The sequence below is a fragment of the Lepisma saccharinum genome, chromosome 21, assembly GCF_977018435.1.
Source record: "Lepisma saccharinum chromosome 21, izLepSacc3.1, whole genome shotgun sequence".
Taxonomy (NCBI): domain Eukaryota; kingdom Metazoa; phylum Arthropoda; class Insecta; order Zygentoma; family Lepismatidae; genus Lepisma; species Lepisma saccharinum.
This window is the reverse complement of record NC_139249.1, coordinates 35,787,826-35,807,694: the sequence shown is the minus strand read 5'-3', so window position 1 is coordinate 35,807,694 and position 19,869 is coordinate 35,787,826. Positions and strand designations below refer to the sequence as shown.

The 19,869-nt window shown below is 40.0% G+C and overlaps 1 protein-coding gene across 1 annotated transcript in view; it reads left to right on the top strand.

Moving 5' to 3' along the window:
- The window catches only part of LOC146003998 (uncharacterized), a 59,951-nt gene extending 47,674 nt beyond the window's left edge, over positions 1-12,277 (top strand). The window contains exons 3-5 of the mRNA XM_083142545.1: positions 5,216-5,320; positions 8,829-9,041; positions 11,826-12,277. Coding sequence (XP_082998671.1) covers positions 5,216-5,320; positions 8,829-9,041; positions 11,826-11,947 — 440 coding nt within the window. The 3' untranslated portion in view covers positions 11,948-12,277. The remainder of the gene's footprint in view (positions 1-5,215; positions 5,321-8,828; positions 9,042-11,825) is intronic.
- Positions 12,278-19,869: the final 7,592 nt, after the last annotated feature.

Here is a 19,869-nt window from a genome sequence, read left to right as displayed (position 1 = left end):
TGCAACCTCACTGTATAAACAATTAGTAAGGAGATAAACGCATAATTTCCTCTTGCACTTAGGGAATCTACTAATTCTGTGTGATATATTTCCATAACTCGGGCCTCCCCGTTGGAGCAGTAGTAGCGTCGTTGCCTTATAAACAAGGGGTCCCGGGTTCGATACCCAGTGGAGGCACATAGTGGTTCGGATCCCACTTTAAACTGTAGGTTCAGTCCCGATTAGCCTTACTGTGCATAAAGTGGACGTAAAACATAAAATTAATCAATTAATGTTTCCATAACTCAAATGGTCGATATCCAGAGGAAATATCTTCGTCAATTATCGATATCTCATTACTAAGTATACAATAGATTCTCAGTTATGGACGACCAGGCCTCTCCGATGGAGTAGTGGAAACGTCGTCGCCTTGTAATCGAGGGGTCCCGGGTTCGATCCTGGTGGAAGTACAATTGGTTCGGATCCCACTTTAAGTGTAGGTCGAGTACTGATTAGCTTCCTGTGCGTAAAGTGGACTTAAATATAAAAAAATATATATATCTGTTCTTGAGCACTGAAGTAAACGTGTTCGTGCCTTTGTTGTTTTCCAGATGTACAGTCACCGTCAATAAAAATGGGTCACTTAGATCCTGAAATACTAGCTTCTGGGCAAATGTGTTATGTGTGTTGCCTAACTCAACGGCGATAAGTGGATGTCAATAGCAAAATTTAAATGACAACTTCTATCAGCGCTGTAGTTAGGCAACACACATAATGCCTTGCAGGGAAGCGAGTATTTCAGGATCTAGACGTCCAGTTTTATTGCCGGTGACTGTACAGTGGGGTGCACACCGCTTGTTTGGGAAATTGTCCATGACTGTTTTCATCAATTTTACTCTTGCATCCTATGAGTTTTGAAGGAATAGATTTCTATATGATGGTGCATAGATTGTCAGTACTAGAGGGCTGCATAGTCTGCCTTTTACCTACCCACTGCCCGCTTGCCCGCGAGGACAGGTATACCTGCTCGCCTGCCCACGGCAACGAGTCGACTTGCGTCTTTACCCGGGTTCTTGTTCTTCAAGGCGCTCTGCGCTTACAAGGTAACTGGGCATTGAACAAGACCCGGGCGCCTGCAAAACCTGCTGGAAGGAAACAGCCCTCCGGCAGCGTGTCGCTCCAGGTGTTTCATCAGCACGTGGACAGCTACAGCCAGTGTTGCCTACTTACGTAGCTCCTAAATCCTACGAAGTCCTAGAAGGAGCTCTCTCCTCCAAGGAGAATTTATATACTAAGCAATTTCAGTTCAGCGTAAGCAGTTTTTATCTTATTGCCAGGAAATGCACGCAGTATTACAGCTTCATTTATATAAATGAATGATCGAGCAAACAAAAATCTCCTCACTGAAAACTAATTGTTTTTCATTGCATGGTGTCTTAACCAGGCACGCAGTGGCGCAACCAGAGGGGGCAGGGTGTATTGCTCACAACCTTGGACGGAAATTAAGTCTAGCGGAGGGGTCAAACATTAAAGTACAAGAAAAAACAGGCTAGCAGAATTTAAGAGTAGCAGGGGTAAAGGGTACTCAAGATGGAATTAATTTTCATATTTTTCTTGCATTTTTATTCCAGACGGCCAACGGCACCTGCGGGGTGGGGGGGGGGGTGGAGGGGTAATTGCAACCCCTTGATTTCAAATTTTACGAAAGTAGAAATATGTTATAAAATATTATACACTCTCATCAAGTTCAATGCCGTAGCAAAGGGGTAGCGGGGGTCGGCCCTGAGCACCGAACGATCTAAGTGAGAAAAGTTTTAAAACAGAGAATGCTATGGCGGCCCGTGATATTATTTGCTATTAATGTTGGTTTGTTACGAGTTGGATGAATTGATTATGTAATACGTCGCTCCATGTGAAAAGAAAATATTGTAGATGGACTTCTACTTTATTGCTATTATTGTGATTGTTGTTGTTGGCACGTTTATCCAAGCACTTGAAACCCCCCTCCCCAAACGAGGGTAACGGCAATGCCCCTGGCTGGCTACGGCCCTGGTGTTCGCAGTAGAACAGTGTGTTGTTCGACTCGCGACCTCGGCGTCGAACGTGATATGTTTCAGTCCTGCCCTATATCACTATATATACGTATATTGGTTGTTTACGACATATACTTATGGATCCTGTGCCACGGAAAACCTATTTCAATGTGTGTGTGTGTGTGGGGGGGTGGGTAGCAACATTCGTAAATCTCATTTCATTGGTGATGTGGCTTACGAAGCTTTGAGTTCCCTTTTTTAAGTAGTGAAAATCTATTGCAGTTGGCAACACCGCAGAACGGTGTGGGCCCGGTGCAGTTTCTACTCGAAGCAACTACGTCATGCAGAGGGAGGGGCCTGCAGTTGATGGAAAGAACAAACTGAGACCTACTAGGTATCGTAAGACTGCGGGTACCCGGCGGGTCTACAATGCCTGCCAGGAACGATCTGGGCAGGTGGTCAGACAAGCTGCTCAAGCGAGGGTGTTGCGCAGGTTGCATGGCATTTCAGCAGCGATGTCTCGCGAACGGGTCTGCTCTAGGGATGGCCAAACGGATCCGGATCCGAAAATTCCGGGTCTGAAAGTTTCGGATCTGGATCCGGATCCGAAAGTCCCTGATCTGGATCCGGATCCGAGATTACCGGATCTGGATCCGGATCCGGGTCTGAAAGTTTCGGATCTGGATCCGGATCCGAGAGTTCCGGATCCGGGTCCCAAAGATTCGGATCTGGATCCGGATCCGAGAGTTTCGTATCTCAATCCCATTATAATATTACCACACCTTAAAAGGTATTATGATCTTCGATTACAAAGAAATTTTTCGTTAGTCCTACAAGAATTTTTTTCAAGTGTTGTTCCTAAAATACTTTGCTACGCATCGGCTAACACACTCGTGCACAAAAATAATCTTACTTGTTTAACATAAAATGTTAGAAGAGGTGATTTTGTAAATGCCATTGAAACGAATATGTATTCATTATCATTCGAATGTATTGGAAATGAAAACACATAAATGTGAGACATTCCATTCCAGGATGAAACCTTTAACACATATAACAAGAGAGAATTGTTATGCAAAAATTATACAATTGTTCTACAGTTACAGTTCTACAAATTAAAATAAAACATTATAATATATGCAGTGTTAAATAATTACAAAGTGTAAGACTAACAAGAGAGGTTATCTAAGTATCCCCCTCCGATTTCCATGAAACGTGGCAGTATAGTGGGGCCAAAGGAAGAATTACGTGTTTTTTTGTTTCAGATAAAAAACAGTTTTAGGGGGCAAAACCCCCTCAAATGTCAAGATGAAGACAAATTGAAGTGAGGATCTGACCCCTGTGTCCCACTCCGATTTCCATGATACTTGTCAGGTGTATAGTGGGGCCCAATGGAAGAAATACGTTTTTTTTTGTTTCAGCTAAAAAACAGTTTTAGGGGGCAAAACCCCCTCAAATGTCAAGATGAGGACAAATTGAAGTGAGGATCTGACCCCTGTGTTCCCCTCCGATTTCCATGATACTTGGCAGGTGTGTGTATAAACGGGCCCAAATGAAGAAATACGTGTTTTTTATGTTTCAACTAAAAAACTGTTTTAGGGGGCAAAACTCCCTCAAATGTCAAGATGAGGACAAATTGAAGTGAGGATCGGACCCCTGTGTCCCCCTCCGATTTCCATTAAACTTGGTAGGTGTATAGTGGGGCCCAAAGGAAGCCATACGTGTTTTTTTTTTGTTTCAGCTAAAAACGGTTTTACCGGGCGAAACCCACTCAATTGTCAAGATGAGGACAAATTGAAGTGGGGATCTGACCCCTGTGTTCCCCTCCGATTTCTATGAAACGTGGCAGGTGTATAGAGGGGCCCAAAGGAAGAATTACGTGTTTTTTTGTTTCAGCTAAAAACTGTTTTAGGGGGCAAAATCCCCTCAAATGTCAAGATGAGGACAAATTGAAGTGAGGATCTGACCCCTGTGTCCCCCTCCGATTTTCATGAAACTTGGCAGGTGTATAGAGGGGCCCAAAGCAAGAAATACGTGTTTTTTTTGTTTCGGCTAAAAAACTGTTTTAGGGGGCAAAACCCGCTTCAAATGTCACGATGAGGACAAATTGACGTGAGGATCATCTGACCCCTGTGTCCCCCTCCGATTCTCATGAAATTTGATAGGTGTATAGAGAGGCCGTATGTCCCCTGTTTCTTTCTATGCCATATTTACGTGGTTTCGGGGTCAGATTCCAACTTCAATTTCTCCTCACCTTGACATTTGAGGGGGGGGGGGTGGAATGAAAACACACATAAATGTGAGACATTCCATTCCAGGATGAAACCTTTAACATATATAACAAGATAGAAATGTTATACAAAAAATATACAATTGTTCTACAGTTACAATTCTACAAATTAAAAGAAAAGAGTTCTGGATCTGGATTTCGGATCCGCCAGGATCCGGATCTGGCCATCCCTACTATACACCTGCCACGTTTCATGGAAATCGGAGGGGAACACAGCGGTCAGATCTCCACTTCAATTTGTCCTCATTTTGACATTTGAGAGGTAGTTGCCCCCTAGAACAATTTTTTTGTCGAAACAAGAAAACACGTATTTCTTCATTTGGGCCCTGCAAGTTTCATGGAAATCGGAGGGGGATACTTAGACCTCCCTTGTAAGTGTATTAATTAATTACAAATCGCGCACACGCGTGTGTATGTATATTATATATATATGTATATTAGCAGGTAACAATATGTTATAAGCACATTCTTACTTTCCAAAGAAGCGCATGTGGGATGGCAAAACGGATCCGGATCCGAAAAGTCTGGATCCGGATCCGAAAGTACCGGATCCGGATCCGGATCCGGATCTGAAAATTCCGGATCCGGAACCAACCGGATCCGGATTTCGGATCCGCTAGGATCCGCATCTGGCCATCCCTAGTCTGCTCCAGGTCTTGTGCAGGCCTCTGGTCAGTACCTATAGATTATTGGAAGTTTTGTTTCAATTCTCGAAGTTCTCATTGGGTGTAAAGCAAATACATTAACCGTGGTGATGGACAATTGGCTTCGTAATACTTATGAACTCCACTCTACTGTACAAGTCACCAATGCCAGCACACAAAAAATTACGACTGAAATATAATGATAATATAAACTTTCCACACGAATGACTGATTCTCATGTCTTTCTTCTATTTCATTATACTTTTCAGACATAGGAGAATCGTGCATGAGAAAGGTTGTTATTCCTGCAGTAGCCGAATGCAAGTCAGGACTTATGTGCAGCAAGAAGTCGGGTACCTGTGTACCACCGTTGGGTAAGCTTAGTGTAAATACAGATTCATTTATTTTGTGACAAACCAATATTAGAAATATTCTTTTAATGAAAAAATATAAATATGCTGACCAAGGCAGTAATTTATTTTATTAAAAACATAAACTAAACGTAACTTAACTTTACTAAACGTAAAGTTTACTTTTGTACTTGATACAGAGTCTGAAGAAGACCTTGCTAGAAGGTTGAAACGTTACGTTTAGTTTATGTTTTTATTAAAATAAATTACTGCCTTGGTCAGCATATTTATATTTTTTCATAATCATGGAAACAAGGCTTAATGGTGTTATTCTTTTAATGCAACATGAATTAGAAACCATATTATTTTGTAATTCAATTCTGACTGTTAAAACCGGATGGGAAACTAAAGACTATTAGCCGTACAAAAATCTATCATTGGGAACTTTTACTAGTTGGCAGGTCAAGTTATCACACGTGAATAATAATAATAATAATAATAATAATAATAATAATAATAATAATAATAATAATAATAATAATAATACGTTGTATTATAAAGCGGGCGGGGTTCATCCTGGGGCCGTTCAGCCACCTAATCTGTATAAGCTGCACACAGAGCTACATTTAAAATAATACATACATATCTACTTGTGGGAATCTTATAACTGCATGATACTAACATTGTAGAGCTATTGATTACTAATTGTTTGAATATTTTTTGCAACAGTCCACGTGAGAAATAAATAACTATATCATATCGTATGCGCGTATGTATTTTTGTTATTTAGTATCGCTTTCCTGCCACTTCTGGATAATAGCGACGATGAGGATGAGTGATGATTACTTGAAATTGATGAAGGGACACTCACAAAGAACGACCATACCCCGGGCCGTGACTTGAACCCAGGAACTTCGGTCGTGAGATTCAAAGTCCGTCATTTCAGGTTCACGAATTTCATTGATACTAATATTCAGTAATGACCACATAAAGTTGTTAAGGTCAGTTATACAGGGTGTCGCAAAACTCTTTCAACAACGCTTGGGTGCTGGTAGATATCACAAAAACAAGTAACTTTTCCCTATAAAGTTTACCTCGAAAGCGCTTAGTTTCTGCGCTATAAGCGCTTAAAGTCTATCCTGTACGTATGCAACCCATGATATGATGAAATAACAAATGACACCAATGTCTAGACCAGGAACACGTGAGATAGAGGAAATCCACGAACGAACAAATGTAAGCATGATGTGTGTGAGGCCTCGTTTCGAACAAGCAGACTGTAATGTTATTACAATTTATTTATTAGAAAATTGTGAACTAGCGCTATTGCAAATCGAGTTCGTTATAAAAAGCAGGCTGAAAAGAAAGAAAAATCTCCGGCAGATGAATGTTCTTGAGCCACTTCGGTGACTGAGTACGTTTAGTGATCAACACATGATCTCTCTCTACCGAATGTTCCGGACACGAGTTCCGACCTGGACAAAAAAGTCACCGGAAAGTTTTGTCCTCGTATTTACTATTTGCCCGAAAGTGCAGGAAAATTACGTACAATGAGAATAATATAAATTCACAAGAATTATTCCGGAAATTCATCTAGATGTCAGAATCTCGCTCGTTTGCTACAAAACGTTGTTTCCAGGGTGAACTAAAAGTTGACATTTTGGTGCCTTCCGAAAATATTACTCTTACATTTCAATGTTGATATCAAGTTACTACAATGAATAATAAATATGTACAATTTATGACGTGTACTCAATGGTTTCCTTTTGATTATTTTTTTCCACGTTCAATGATAAGAATGCAAAGCAAAGACACAAAATGAGAAAACTAATTCGCACACATGAAAAGAGTGTAAATCACGAGGATTTCTCTTGATGTACCAATATCAAACGATATCGTGAAGTGCAGAACAAACTAGTACAGGCAGTAAGTATGCACAGAACTCAATGTAATTCCTTTCAATGAAATATTAATTTCTTCCTACAACTTCTTTAATAGAGCTTTCAAGATTAACCAGTTTGAGTGGAGAGAAAGAGAGAGAGAGAGAGAGAGAGAGGGGGGGGGGGTTTATTCGCATGTTCCTAGTATTGCAAATAATCGTTGGAATTTTCTTGATACCAATTTTTAAAACACATAATTTTTCTTACATGCATATCAGTTGTCAGTACAATTTATAGGTTGCCACTGTTTTCTAAAATAAGCTAGGGATCTTGGGTTCGAATCCCGGCGTGGGCATGTATGTTTGTGAGTGTCCATTCATCAATTTATTCATATCATCATCACTCATCACCATCTTCGTAAATTAGCCAAAAGTGGCACAAACAGCTAAGTAAAATAAAGCAAATCAATCAAGCAATGAATCAATCAATCATTAAATTAAAAGAGCCTCGCAATTATTTCCTTATAAGACAACACGATTAGTAATAACGCTAGAACAGATAGGAATAATTTTCAAATAAATTGTAATAACATTACAGTCTGCTTGTTCGAAACGAGGCCTCAAACACATCATGCTTACATTGTTCGTTCGTGGATTTCCTCTATCTCACGTGTTCCTTGCAATTGTTGATCTTGCATGATACACGAAACACTCCGTGGTGATGTGGTTAGCACAGCTCGCTACGGCGCCAGGTGTCTCGGGTTTAAATCCTGGTCTAGACATTGGTGTCATTTGTTATTTCATCATATCATCCTCATCTTCGCGATTAGCCAAAGGTGGCAGAAAAGCGAATTAAAATAAACCAAATCAATCAATCAATTATGGAGATATTTTAGAATGAGTAATCTTGAATTTCAGTCTACTCATTATTTGTCTTGGTCAGTTTATAAATACTGTCAATGCTTCTTACAACATCGCAAGTACCATTAATGTTTTGGATTTTGCTCAGGGAAGACTACCAAGATGTTGTTTTCAAGTCGTCTCTCTTAACGAGGAACGCTAGTGGCAACCCTGCCACGCGCCCCTGCTAGTTATGCGAGAGCAAGCGTTTGCTGTGTTGGGTTGCATACGTACAGGATAGACTTTAAGCGCTTATAGCGCAGAAACTAAGCGCTTTCGAGTTAAACTGTATAGGAAAAAGTTACTTGTTTTTGTGATATCTACCAGCTCCCAAGCGTTGTTGAAAGAGTTTTGCGACACCCTGTATATCCAATTAGAAATTTACTGTACATGTTTTTGCACTACGTATCACTGCTGAAGAGAAAATATTGGAAATATTAGTTTATCGTGATTGACGCTTTGTATGAAATATATTAGGCACGGAGTTGTAGATCCTAAATCAACTTGGGTAGTTCACAATCTACATATCACAGTGATAGCAATCGCTTTGCGAATCACCTTAAACCAGTAACTATTCTTTAACAAGTTCTGATACGAAGAATTGACATTGGAAACAAAATAAGTATTTCGCATACTGTCGAAAACAGTGCTTCAACATCACCGGTTCTGAACTTTCTAGGAATAATATAGAATGAAAATTGCTCTACAGGAACTTGTGCTCGTATTTCTATGAAGCTGTTTTTATTATTACAGAACTTCCAAGTCAACTTGGTTCCGGCACTGAGGAAGTTAGAACGTGCACGGAAGAAGTAGCTGCAGAGACTGGAAAAGACTCTCCTGTTTGCTCACCAGATGGCAGCTATGCTCCCAAGCAATGCACAGATTCAAAGTGTATGTGCGTCGCGGCTGATGGCTCACCATTGAGTTACGTCATAGAGAGACAGTATGCCGGCAGAATGCAATGCTGTAAGTGAAAATGTTTATTCATTTAAAGTAGTGACGAAAACTTTTCGAGGCTGATAAAATACAGATTTTTCTGGAAGATGCAAAACTGGGAAATTGTAAGGTCGGAATATTGAACAGCAGTATTGTATTGGGAAATTCATTTGAGTTAACTGACAGTAACACTTAGAGAAATTTCAGTAAACTCGCAAAGATTAGCACTATTATTCAAAAACGATATGTCACAGTCTATTGAGCCAAACACATCAGCTCTGAAGTAATGCAAAAAATCATGAAGATCACTAGCACAATAGTCACAAAGGCAGGTTTTACACATTCTTATTTCCTGACCCGCACCATGATGCAATCTTAAAATTTCAATTTTCTTCTAGTATTTCACACACCTCGCACAAAACTTTGCTAGGAACTATATGTTTCACAACGTAGAAATCGTTCCACCAAAAATACTTCCTATATTCATCATCGTTCTTGTCCAGAAACTTCAAATATTCCGCTAAATTCTTCGGTGAAAATTTACGTATGTCAATATACGATAGAGGCGGAAGAATATTGTCTAGTTTACGGTAAGAATACACAACAGGGATAACCTCCAATTCAAACAAATTCAACAGCTTTTCCTCAACGTGGTCCTTGATGAACGGGTCTTCTACAAAGAAATAGAACTTGTACGTATTTTCCAGCACAGAGTGGCAGGATGCAAAGTTCTTTTTACACTTTAAACACTGTTCGTAAATGTCCAGCGGGATGAGTTCGGTTAGTGACTTGAAGTATAAACTTTTTTTGCTTACTTTTCCGTAACCAGGAGAGAAGAAAGCCGCAAGCTTCGTTTTCTTGTATATCAACGGTTTTAAGTGTGTGAAGTTAGGTTTGATTTCCTCATCCTGATTATTACCTATATACTGTATCTTGAACTCCTTGACGAAGTGTCCCGAGTGGCTCATATTAATGTACTTGGGTTTGATAACGTAGTTAGTAACATTCCTGGGAAGTTTCAGTCTGTTGGCCAAGAAATCGTCGACTTCACTCAGGTACGGATGCCATTGGTAACTGGCGTCCCAGCTACAATGAGACCTCCTGTACTTATAAACTTCCTCACTACCAGTTTCCAAAGGAAACAAACGTGTTTTGGCCGATCTTCTTTGTCTGCTGCTTCTCAACCCTTCGCACGATCTGTCAAAAACCACAGCATGGATCTCTTTGTCTGCAACGACGCTTCTATTGGTCGTGACATAGCAGTTTGTTGTTACGCAATTCTGGTCGGTGAGTTCTTGTAGTTCGTCATCACCAAGTTCTACTGCTTCGTTGTCTGAACCGCACTCTAAGATAAGAATGTTCCTCCTTTCCTTTTCTGTCGACACAGTCTGAACAGACTCCTCATTCGACACAGTCTCAACGGATTCCTTAGGGTCGTTCAACTGCAACAGGACCACAACACAGCAAACAGCGAATAGAGCAGCTGCTATGAGCTGCACCAGATGTACGAATTTGCAACGGAAGTGCTTGCAGATTAGTTCCATCCTTCCAGACGGTTTCCGGCAGTCTTCAACTTGCAGGGAGCGCCAACCCTAAGCCTTCCTTCTACTTCCAAACCTTTTATGATCAAACTTATCAAGATTTACAATGTGCAACATATTGCAGTCTCTTATCTATTCCTTTATGGCAGCGACCGCCAAGTGGTGGACTAGTAAATTAAAAATCCTTTATTAAGGTATGAGGCCTTTCATGTTACATCAAAGTACTACATTCAAGTTCGAAATTGACTGCTACTTCCGTGGAGACATATGTTTCTCTTCCCAAGAGTACCTGTCTATACAAACAGTTGACAACTGTTGTGGAAAGGGTCATAATACGATGATCAATTGTGTGCAATATCTGAAATACCTATAACAACCTAAGTTACAACAACGAAACATAACCTTTTGAAGTAAACTTAAGAAAAATAATAAAACCCATATCAAATAATTCGGCTTTCAAACCTGCACGTAAGCATTTCGAACTTCCTTTGAGCTACCCAAATAACGTCGGTGAAAGACGTTCAACATTAAGTCCAAGGAAAGTTGCAGTGAGATTTTTCAGTTACATCATGAAGTGAGTTGCATGATAATAAGGTTTATTTACATTCTTTGATATGTGGGGGGGGGGGAAGCCGCATTCCAATTATGAATACAGTACTAAATGTCTGTGGGCTAAGAAAAGAATTATTTTCCTATCCTATAATGATTATCTCTTTAATGTGTTTGTCCCATCATGCAGTTTATCATTCATCCTCATCGTCGTGACTAACCGAAGAGGCAGAAAGCGACAGCATTTTTTTCCAATCGTCAACAATTCTTATTCATGGATATTACTGAAAAAATGACACTGTTATATGTAATACAAATACATGCTGGTGTTTGAGAATGAAGATGGCCCTTTCACAATCGAGACCACACCGAAAACGAAACAGACCTCTGTAAAATCGAGAGGAGACCGAGAATTGCTGTCAAAATGTAATGCCGATTTTTGACGGTTCGTATCGTCGAAACGAGACATGACACAATAAAATCTATTAAGAAGAGTTATGCATCAATCGCCTCTAGGTGCTGCGAAAGTTTGTGAGCTGAAATACTGTACATATGTGTTGTCTATACTGACAGTTAGAAACAAGACCGAGAGCAAGACAGGCGCTAGTGTCAACAACAATAGGGTTTTGCTTATAATTATCAGGTACTTCATGTGGTTTGTTAATCCTTCCGTTTCCCATACATTTGCACATTCTTTTACAATATTTGTTTTCTGTTTCCACAGTATGTGCCCGCGTGGAACACGCACAAGGAGTACAATCAGGACGGATGTGTGACAAATACGGGAACTACCGCAGCAGACGAGGTTTCTACGGAAGATCCAGGAAAAGATTTTTAGCCATATAGTCTAACCACAAGATTTAACTACAATTGATAACATGCCCAGAAGTCATTTGTCCAAGAGATTCATTCATCCGTCGGTTAAGGACATTTATAAATATGCACGAATATATTACACGGTGTATTTTTTTCCCAATTACAAACTATCAAGATGATTTGTGAGATTGTTTGATAATTGTGTATGTGTATGTGCTTGCTCTCTCTAGTGTCATTTTACGTTAGTTGTAAGATAACTGCGCTCTTTTAAAATAATGGTTTGTATGAAAAAATAGCAAAACGAATTGTGATTCCATCACAAATTCGATTTTTGTACAATTGTGAATAAATAAATTTCGAAGTACCTAATTTAAAGTTATAGCTTCAAACCTGTATCAAAAATAGGGCACGTTCAAGTTAGGAAATTTAGTTGTACGGCCAATTCCAAGGGTCATTTCCAGTTAGTGATCTATTTGAGGGGTCGTTTTTAGGTTTGCAGCAAGACATCTCATCACCTTATTAAATTGTCCTCTTTGTTGCTGTTTTTCTGCCTCTATTGGCTAATCGCGACGATGAGGTGATTATATATTAGGCTATATTTGTTTTATGAAGGAACGTTAACAAAGAGAGAGAGAGATAAGGCCTGGCCGGTGATCGAACCCAGCACCCAGAACTTTCGGTCTCTGAACGCAATTCGTAAAGCTGGAATTTTGCTTAATTACCTTGGACTTTTTAAATACATTTCAGTTGAACGCATGGTAACATTTAGAAATATCCTGGGAGTTGTTATTACGTTAGGCAAAACAAAATGCCCCATGGTTTGTTCGTTAGACATCAGGGCTTCATCATAAACCGAAATTTGTCTACAAATGTTATGTTTAGAAGAAGTAGTAGTTTGAGTTATATATCTATACCTATCTATCTCTCTCTCTATATATATATATATATTTATTATATATATATATATATTTAAAATCTATTTTTCCTGTTTCAAGCAGACTGTTGTTTCTTTGCTTGACACACACACAGACTGGGACCACCTAAAATTTACATTATTCCATTATAATAAACTCATTTATAAAACTGATAAGGGGAAATACGTAGTTAGAAAGGTGCAAAATGGACATACGTGGCGAAGCACCCAAAACATTTCATCAATCATTCATAAAACTATAAAACGAAGAAAGATCAAAGTAAACCTTTAATTCATCCATAGCTTTCTGCCTCAGTGGGCAGGTTTATCATTGCAATCTTCACGCTTTTCGATCTTGCACCTTACGCTTCATATCAGCGTAGGATGCACTTAATTTAATATCATCTATCATCTGATCAGGATCCTTTTCCCGTTCACCATTCCTTCCAGTGCGTCCTTTTCAGGATCTTCTTAGCCAGTGTCCCAGCCAATTTATTTTTTTCTTCTCTTGATAACTTTCAGCATCTACAGTCTTATTTTTCACTTTCGCCATTCTTCATCTTAGCTACATTTCTAAAGCTGCCAGCCTCTTTTCCTCACTTCTTTGTGGCGCCCAGGTTTCTGCTCCATACAACGCTACACTCGACACACATCTTCTTCTATTACAACACTTTCTTTGCCGTTGAGATTTTGCCGTTGAGATTCTCACTTTGACTTCCTGACTGCAGCTTATCGCACTCTTATGGCTGTGATACATCCAAGGTATCTGTATCTGTCAACCAGTTTAAGAGTTTGGCTTCGAATTCGCACGTTAATTCGTAACATACCCCATCGGTACGAGTAGAATCTTGTCCAAACTTGATTCTAGATTTTCTTGAGAAAGATGTTTTTACACAGGAAGCGGCCGTGGCTCACCTTGGGGGAGGTGAATGGAAGGTTGGGTCAACATGAACAAAACCAGGGAATCTAGGAAGCAAGTGGTATTTTGATTGTCATCGCTGAGAGGAGTAACACTGCTAGGAGAGAGTCTATTCGCACCGAACGAAGCAAGTTCTGACAAGTTTGGACAAGATTCTACTCGTACCGACGGGGTATGTTACGAATTTTCCTTGGGTTCTTGCCAGTGATCATTGTTTTGTTCACATGAATTTTTATCACTGCTCTCAGTGAGCTCATAAGTATTCTAGCATTCTGTTCATCGTCCTTTCGCCTCCTGCTAACAAGACCATGTCGTCCACAAATCTTATAATTTCATATTTTCTTCCTCGTATTATTACCCTCTACCTTATTCTGAAATCAGTTTCTTACTATTCTATATAGATGTTCAATAACGTAGGTGATTGGCAGCATCGTCATCGTACTCTTCTCCTGATTTCACTTCACTGTGTCATTTCTTCTAACTTGTTGTTTCATATATAACTCTTTCCAATCTATGACAATTCTTTTCAGCATCTCTTTAAGTTCCATCCCATTTACTCTTATCACATGCTTTCTCCAAATCCACAAACATAATGCATTCTTCTTTTCCTTTCTTCGTGTATGTATCTCTCGCCATTTGTCTGCGCTGAAAGACTTGAAATTCATAATTCATGTTCTTCTAATGATACAAATTCATAATTATTGAGGTGTGTATATGTAATCATAATGTCACATCACTTCAAAATCCACAAAAGTCGACCTCTGTGGACTGGTTAGCACAACGCGCTACGGCGCAAAGGGTCCCAGGTTCGAGTTCAGGCATAGGCACGGATGTCCTTCGTGAGTGTCGCTCTATTAATTTCATCATGTCATCACTCACCCTCATCTTCGCGGTTATCTAAAAGTGGCAGAAAAGCGAACAAAAACAAACCTAATCAATCAACCAAATCCCAAAAAAATTAACAAAAAAAGCAAACTTATTTATAAAGATACAAAGCATTCATTCTTGTTAAAAATTTATAGGCTACTATTCACTAATAACAAAATATATATGTTCAAGTAGCGCGGATCCACGGGGATGGCGATAGGGGCGATCACTCCTCCCAACTGCCATGTTTTGGATACATTATTATCAGCGGCGTGCCCAAGGGGGAGTTGATGGGCGTTATAACCCCCTTTTCGCCCAGTATTCCTAAAAAAAGAACGTCAAAGGTAGGAAAATATGACAAAATGAGGGCTGACTACCAAGAAAAAGTATACATAACCCCTCCCTTTCGAAAATCCTGGGCACGCCACTGATTATTATGCCTAATAATATTCAACATTCATTCGTTCTTTATTTTTATCACCACGTTTAACAGGCTCGAGAAGTCCACTGTATGCTCACGATAGGCTAATCGGAACTGGACCTACAGTTTAAATTTGGATCCGAACGAGTCTAAAAGGTGTCTCAAAAGGGAATCGGACCTGAGACCACTGCAGAGAATGCGTTTTCATATCTTCGTTCAGTTTTTTTACTTCTCATATCTGACCTTCAGTTTACCGTGACAATGGGAGGAATTATGATAACAACAGAGGCATAGCAAAGTCGGGCGAAGTGGGCGAGCGACCGGAGCCTCGCGTCCCGTGGGCTTATTATTATTTTTTCTAATGTAATAAATAGAAGTGAGTAAAATAGATGGAAGGCGCTAATTTTTGTGGGCTTAAAACTACAACATTATGTTTTCAACCAGTTATAAATTCTAGTGAAACATTACAATTTGAATGAATACGTCAACTCTTTAGTATTTTAAATAAACCGGGTGGTAGTCGTCTGATTTTAGAATATTCAGGAACCCAAACAACAACAATGAAACATTCTCTTACAAAGGTTGATAAGCATAAACACAATTTTCACTTCTCGTAACTTAGCGGTTCGAGAACATCAAGAAACATTATACACAGCAGAAACAACAGAAAATTAAGGAAACTTCACAGATTTGGTGAAATTTCTTTCGAAATATGACCAATTACGACAAGAACTTTTCAGACGTACACATAAAATGACATTCACAATAATTATCCACGTTCTGCAATGCAAAATGAACTGATACAGGAAATAAGCAACGAAGTCAAAATGGCTATATTAAATAAAGTAAAATTAGCTAAGTTCAGATATTTACTAACTTCAGGTTCAGTTTCAATATCTACTTTCTTTAAGTTCGAAACTACTACTTTTACATTCTAGATTATTTTGTAAGTGAACGTGACCTAACACTCAACAGCACAACAATGTTTAACATGCAACAGTTATTGTTCATTGTTGAAGCTCGTTACAGTAGCCATGAAACTACATCCAAAAACTGACGGCCCGACACGCACAAGAATTCTATTCTACTTTTACTGAACGTAACAATTATGTATCGGATTTCCATTGAAAAGTGGAGAGATGCTGGCAGCTGCAGTATAGTATGTAAGTTTTAGAATTTTATTATTTTTCAGTCGCTTTTCTGTAATTTCTGGCTAATAGCGACGATGCGGATTTAGTGATGAAATTAAAGAACACCCATGCCCCGATCGAGATTAGTCGGTCACACTCGGGCACAGAACCGGCGTGTTTATAGTATTATTAATGCTGCAGGTTTATTGATTTGGCTTATTTTACTTCGCTTTTCTGCCACTTTTGGCAAAAATGAAGATGATGGAACATTCACAAAGAACACCCATTCCCAGGCCGGCATTCGAACCCGGGCCGGGACCCTTATTAATGCTATATTCGTTCAAATATGTGTATCTGTAAAATAGATAAACCCTGTGGCCAATAGGTCTTAGAGTGACAAAGCCTGCCAACCAGATTTCAATTAGATGGCGCCTGAACTCGTACAATCCCATCACTGCATCACCGCTGCTGTATACAGCTTGATAGATAAGATTGCAGAATGAACGCTAGTTATTCTCTTTATCTGCTATTTTATCTACTACAGTCCCGCAGAATTGACTTGAGACAAATAGCTGCCGGCACCGCTGCAGGAGTACCTACAACGAAAGCTTGACTCTCACGCGAATCACGGGCAATCAGCTGACAACGGGAGATGGGAGATTTGAAAAATACGATAGGTCACACTAAATGTTTTTAGGCACGCGCAAGTAAAACACTGGAGACCAAAAGTATGAATGCTATAATTTTTCAAAGTATTCTCCATGACAGTTGATACACTTGTTCATCCGTTCAAACCAAGTGTGAAAGCACTGGGACCACACATCTGCAGGCACCTCTTGAATGCACTGAACGAAGGCGGTGACTGCCTCCTCGGGAGTAGGAAATGAAGAACCTCGTAATGTATCCTTGATTTTAGGGAACAGGAAGAAATCACAAGGGGCGAGGTCGGGACTGTAAGGAGGATGAGTCATTTCTTCGATGTTGGAGGCTTTGAAGAATTCAATTGTTCGTACTGCTGTATGGCTGCGCGCATTGTCTTGATGCACAATAATGCGACTTCGTGGGCGTTTTTCATGAACTTTCCGTACGATCTCCGGTAAACAAACCGTAGTGTACCATTCAGCATTAACGGTCCGACGTCCCTGTAGCGGCACTGTTGCAATATGGCCCGTCCGACTGAAGAAAGTGGCAACCATTTGTTTGCCAACACTTCGTCCCTTCCTGACTTTTGTTGGTGGGTCTTCATCCGGGAAGATCCACTGCGTCGACTGTCGTTTGCTCTCGGGTTCATAACAGTACACCCAAGTTTCGTCACCTGTTACGATGTCATACACTGCATTTGATTGTTCTTGGTTAAATTTGTCCAGCATTTTCATGCACCATGTGACACGTGCCTGCTTTTGCTCCTGAGTAAGATGGTGTGGGATCCATCTGGCACAGAGCTTCCTGACACCAAGGTGGTCATGCAGGATCGTTTGAACCTGACTCATACCAATACCCAGTGTTGCACTAATAACTGCATATGTCACCCGGTTATCCTCCTCTATCATGCGACGCACTCTGTCGACGTTTTCTTGAGAAGTTGCTGTCACAGGACGACCATCACGTAATTCATCACTGAGTTTCTGACGTCCACGTCGAAATTCTAAAAACCAATTAAACACAGTCGCACGGCATGGGGCTTCCTCCTGAAATGCATTTCGGAGCCTCTCATAACATTGCTGCTGCGTTAAACCTGCTCGAAAATCATAAAGGATCATTGCTCTGAAGTGCTCCCGTGTTAAATCCATTTTACTGAACACACACGACAATAATTGACTAATTTCTGGCACACAACAATTAACAACTATAAATTCTGCAGCATTATCACACTTCACAGACTACTAACTTCAACATATCCTAGAGACAATGTATTGCTGCAATCAGTGTTGCCGCATCTAAAAACTTTTAGTGTCACCCACGTAATTACATTGTGTAACGGAAATATCACTGTATTAAGAGGACGCTCTAAGAAAAATAAAAGCATTATAAGTATTCTATTTTACACAATAAATGGATAAACAGTTTATTCTTTACCTTTAATCCGTAATTTGAAAACACCCGAGCTCATCATCCGTGGAGTCTCCATCTATGCACTGCCACTTCGCTTGCTTCACCAGTCACTGCACGTGAGTCCTTTCAATAGTTGATAACATTTCGCGTGCCCGAACATTAGAGTTTCCGTTGGCTCGTTACAACGGGAAGTCCCCCGCTCTAGCCAATTCGAGCGCTGTTGCATCACTCACAGAGCGGGCATTTCTCTCAAGTTAATTCTGCGGGACTGTAGTTATATCATGTGTGTTATATTTTGTGCTAACAAAATATAACACACAGAATTTTCCTGAAGTAACTTGGATTCTTGAACACGGTTATGCCTTGTTTCCATATTATAGTTGCTGACCAAAGCATTTTTTAAAAAAATTAAATACACTTTACACGTTACGTTTCCACCCTATATCTCATGGATTCTTGTTATTCGGATGGCAAGAAAAACTGTAGGATCTCCCCTGATAAGGTTTTTCCCTACCGTTTGGTAGGAGACGTCGTGGAAGTTCCACCTAGGACAATGGACCTGCCTGTGCGTTGGTGGCCCCATACTAGGTGTGATAGTACATGACGTTTTCCGAGCTGTACGAGTTTGTCGGCTCTGGAAAAATTGCTGGGTCGGGAAGGTCCTACTCTTGCTCAGCTCAGCGTCCACTGTTGTTATGCTGGGGTGAACTTGGCCAGCTTACCACGGTACAATTACAGTAATAACAGTAATCTCTGAGATTTTCCCATGTCACTTCAGGCAATGTAGGTGTGTAATGGAGTAAGTTTTGATAGTCAGTGTGTAGGTATGCAGATAGTAGGTATGTAATGTAAGACCACTAACGGTTCTTCCTTTTGGGTCTGCGAAGTAATTCCTTAAGCTTGTAGGTTAGGTTGAGTGATAGGTATTTCAAGTGCTTTGTGCAACTTTTATTGCCTTAGATTTAAACAAGTCAGTATTGCAGACTCAAAAGGAAGAATGGTGTATTAAAAGAGATCTCTGTGTACATGAAAGTGAGATCTTGTTATACACAGATGCAATCGACATTTATATCGAGTGTATTTGCAAGTGATATATCAAGTCGATTGCAGTTGGTTCTCCGGCGTAAGGCTGTAAGGTACAAATGGCCTTGCATCCCTCTTCCAACTGAAAAAAAGAGGCCCTCACAGATGGTAGAGACGTTGACGGCGTTGTGAGGCTTTGAACTGACATCTACCTGTACCAACGTTATTTGGCCGCTTCTTTTCAGGACCTTGAGAGACATAGATTGCCCACGAACCATATCAGATGTCTAACTTCACGGCCTCAAAATCAACAATGCAAGGAGGTTCACAGAGGTCCCGAATTGTGGAATATAAACTGGAGCCACCTCTTAAAAAATTAGGAAATATTTCGAAGATCAAAAGCGCAAATATACTATGCAGATGACATAATAATTCTAATAGAAGGTAATTCAAGAACAAAGACCAGAGAAAAAGATATGCCTGGAATTCGAAGAAATACGGTATTTAAATTTGATAAATACCTTTGCTGACGTATGCCTGAAGATTTTGTATCTATTCACTTTGAGATGTAAATTTTAAAGAACGGACTGGGCCTTTGAATTCGCCCTGGGCCCCTTAAAAGTGCTA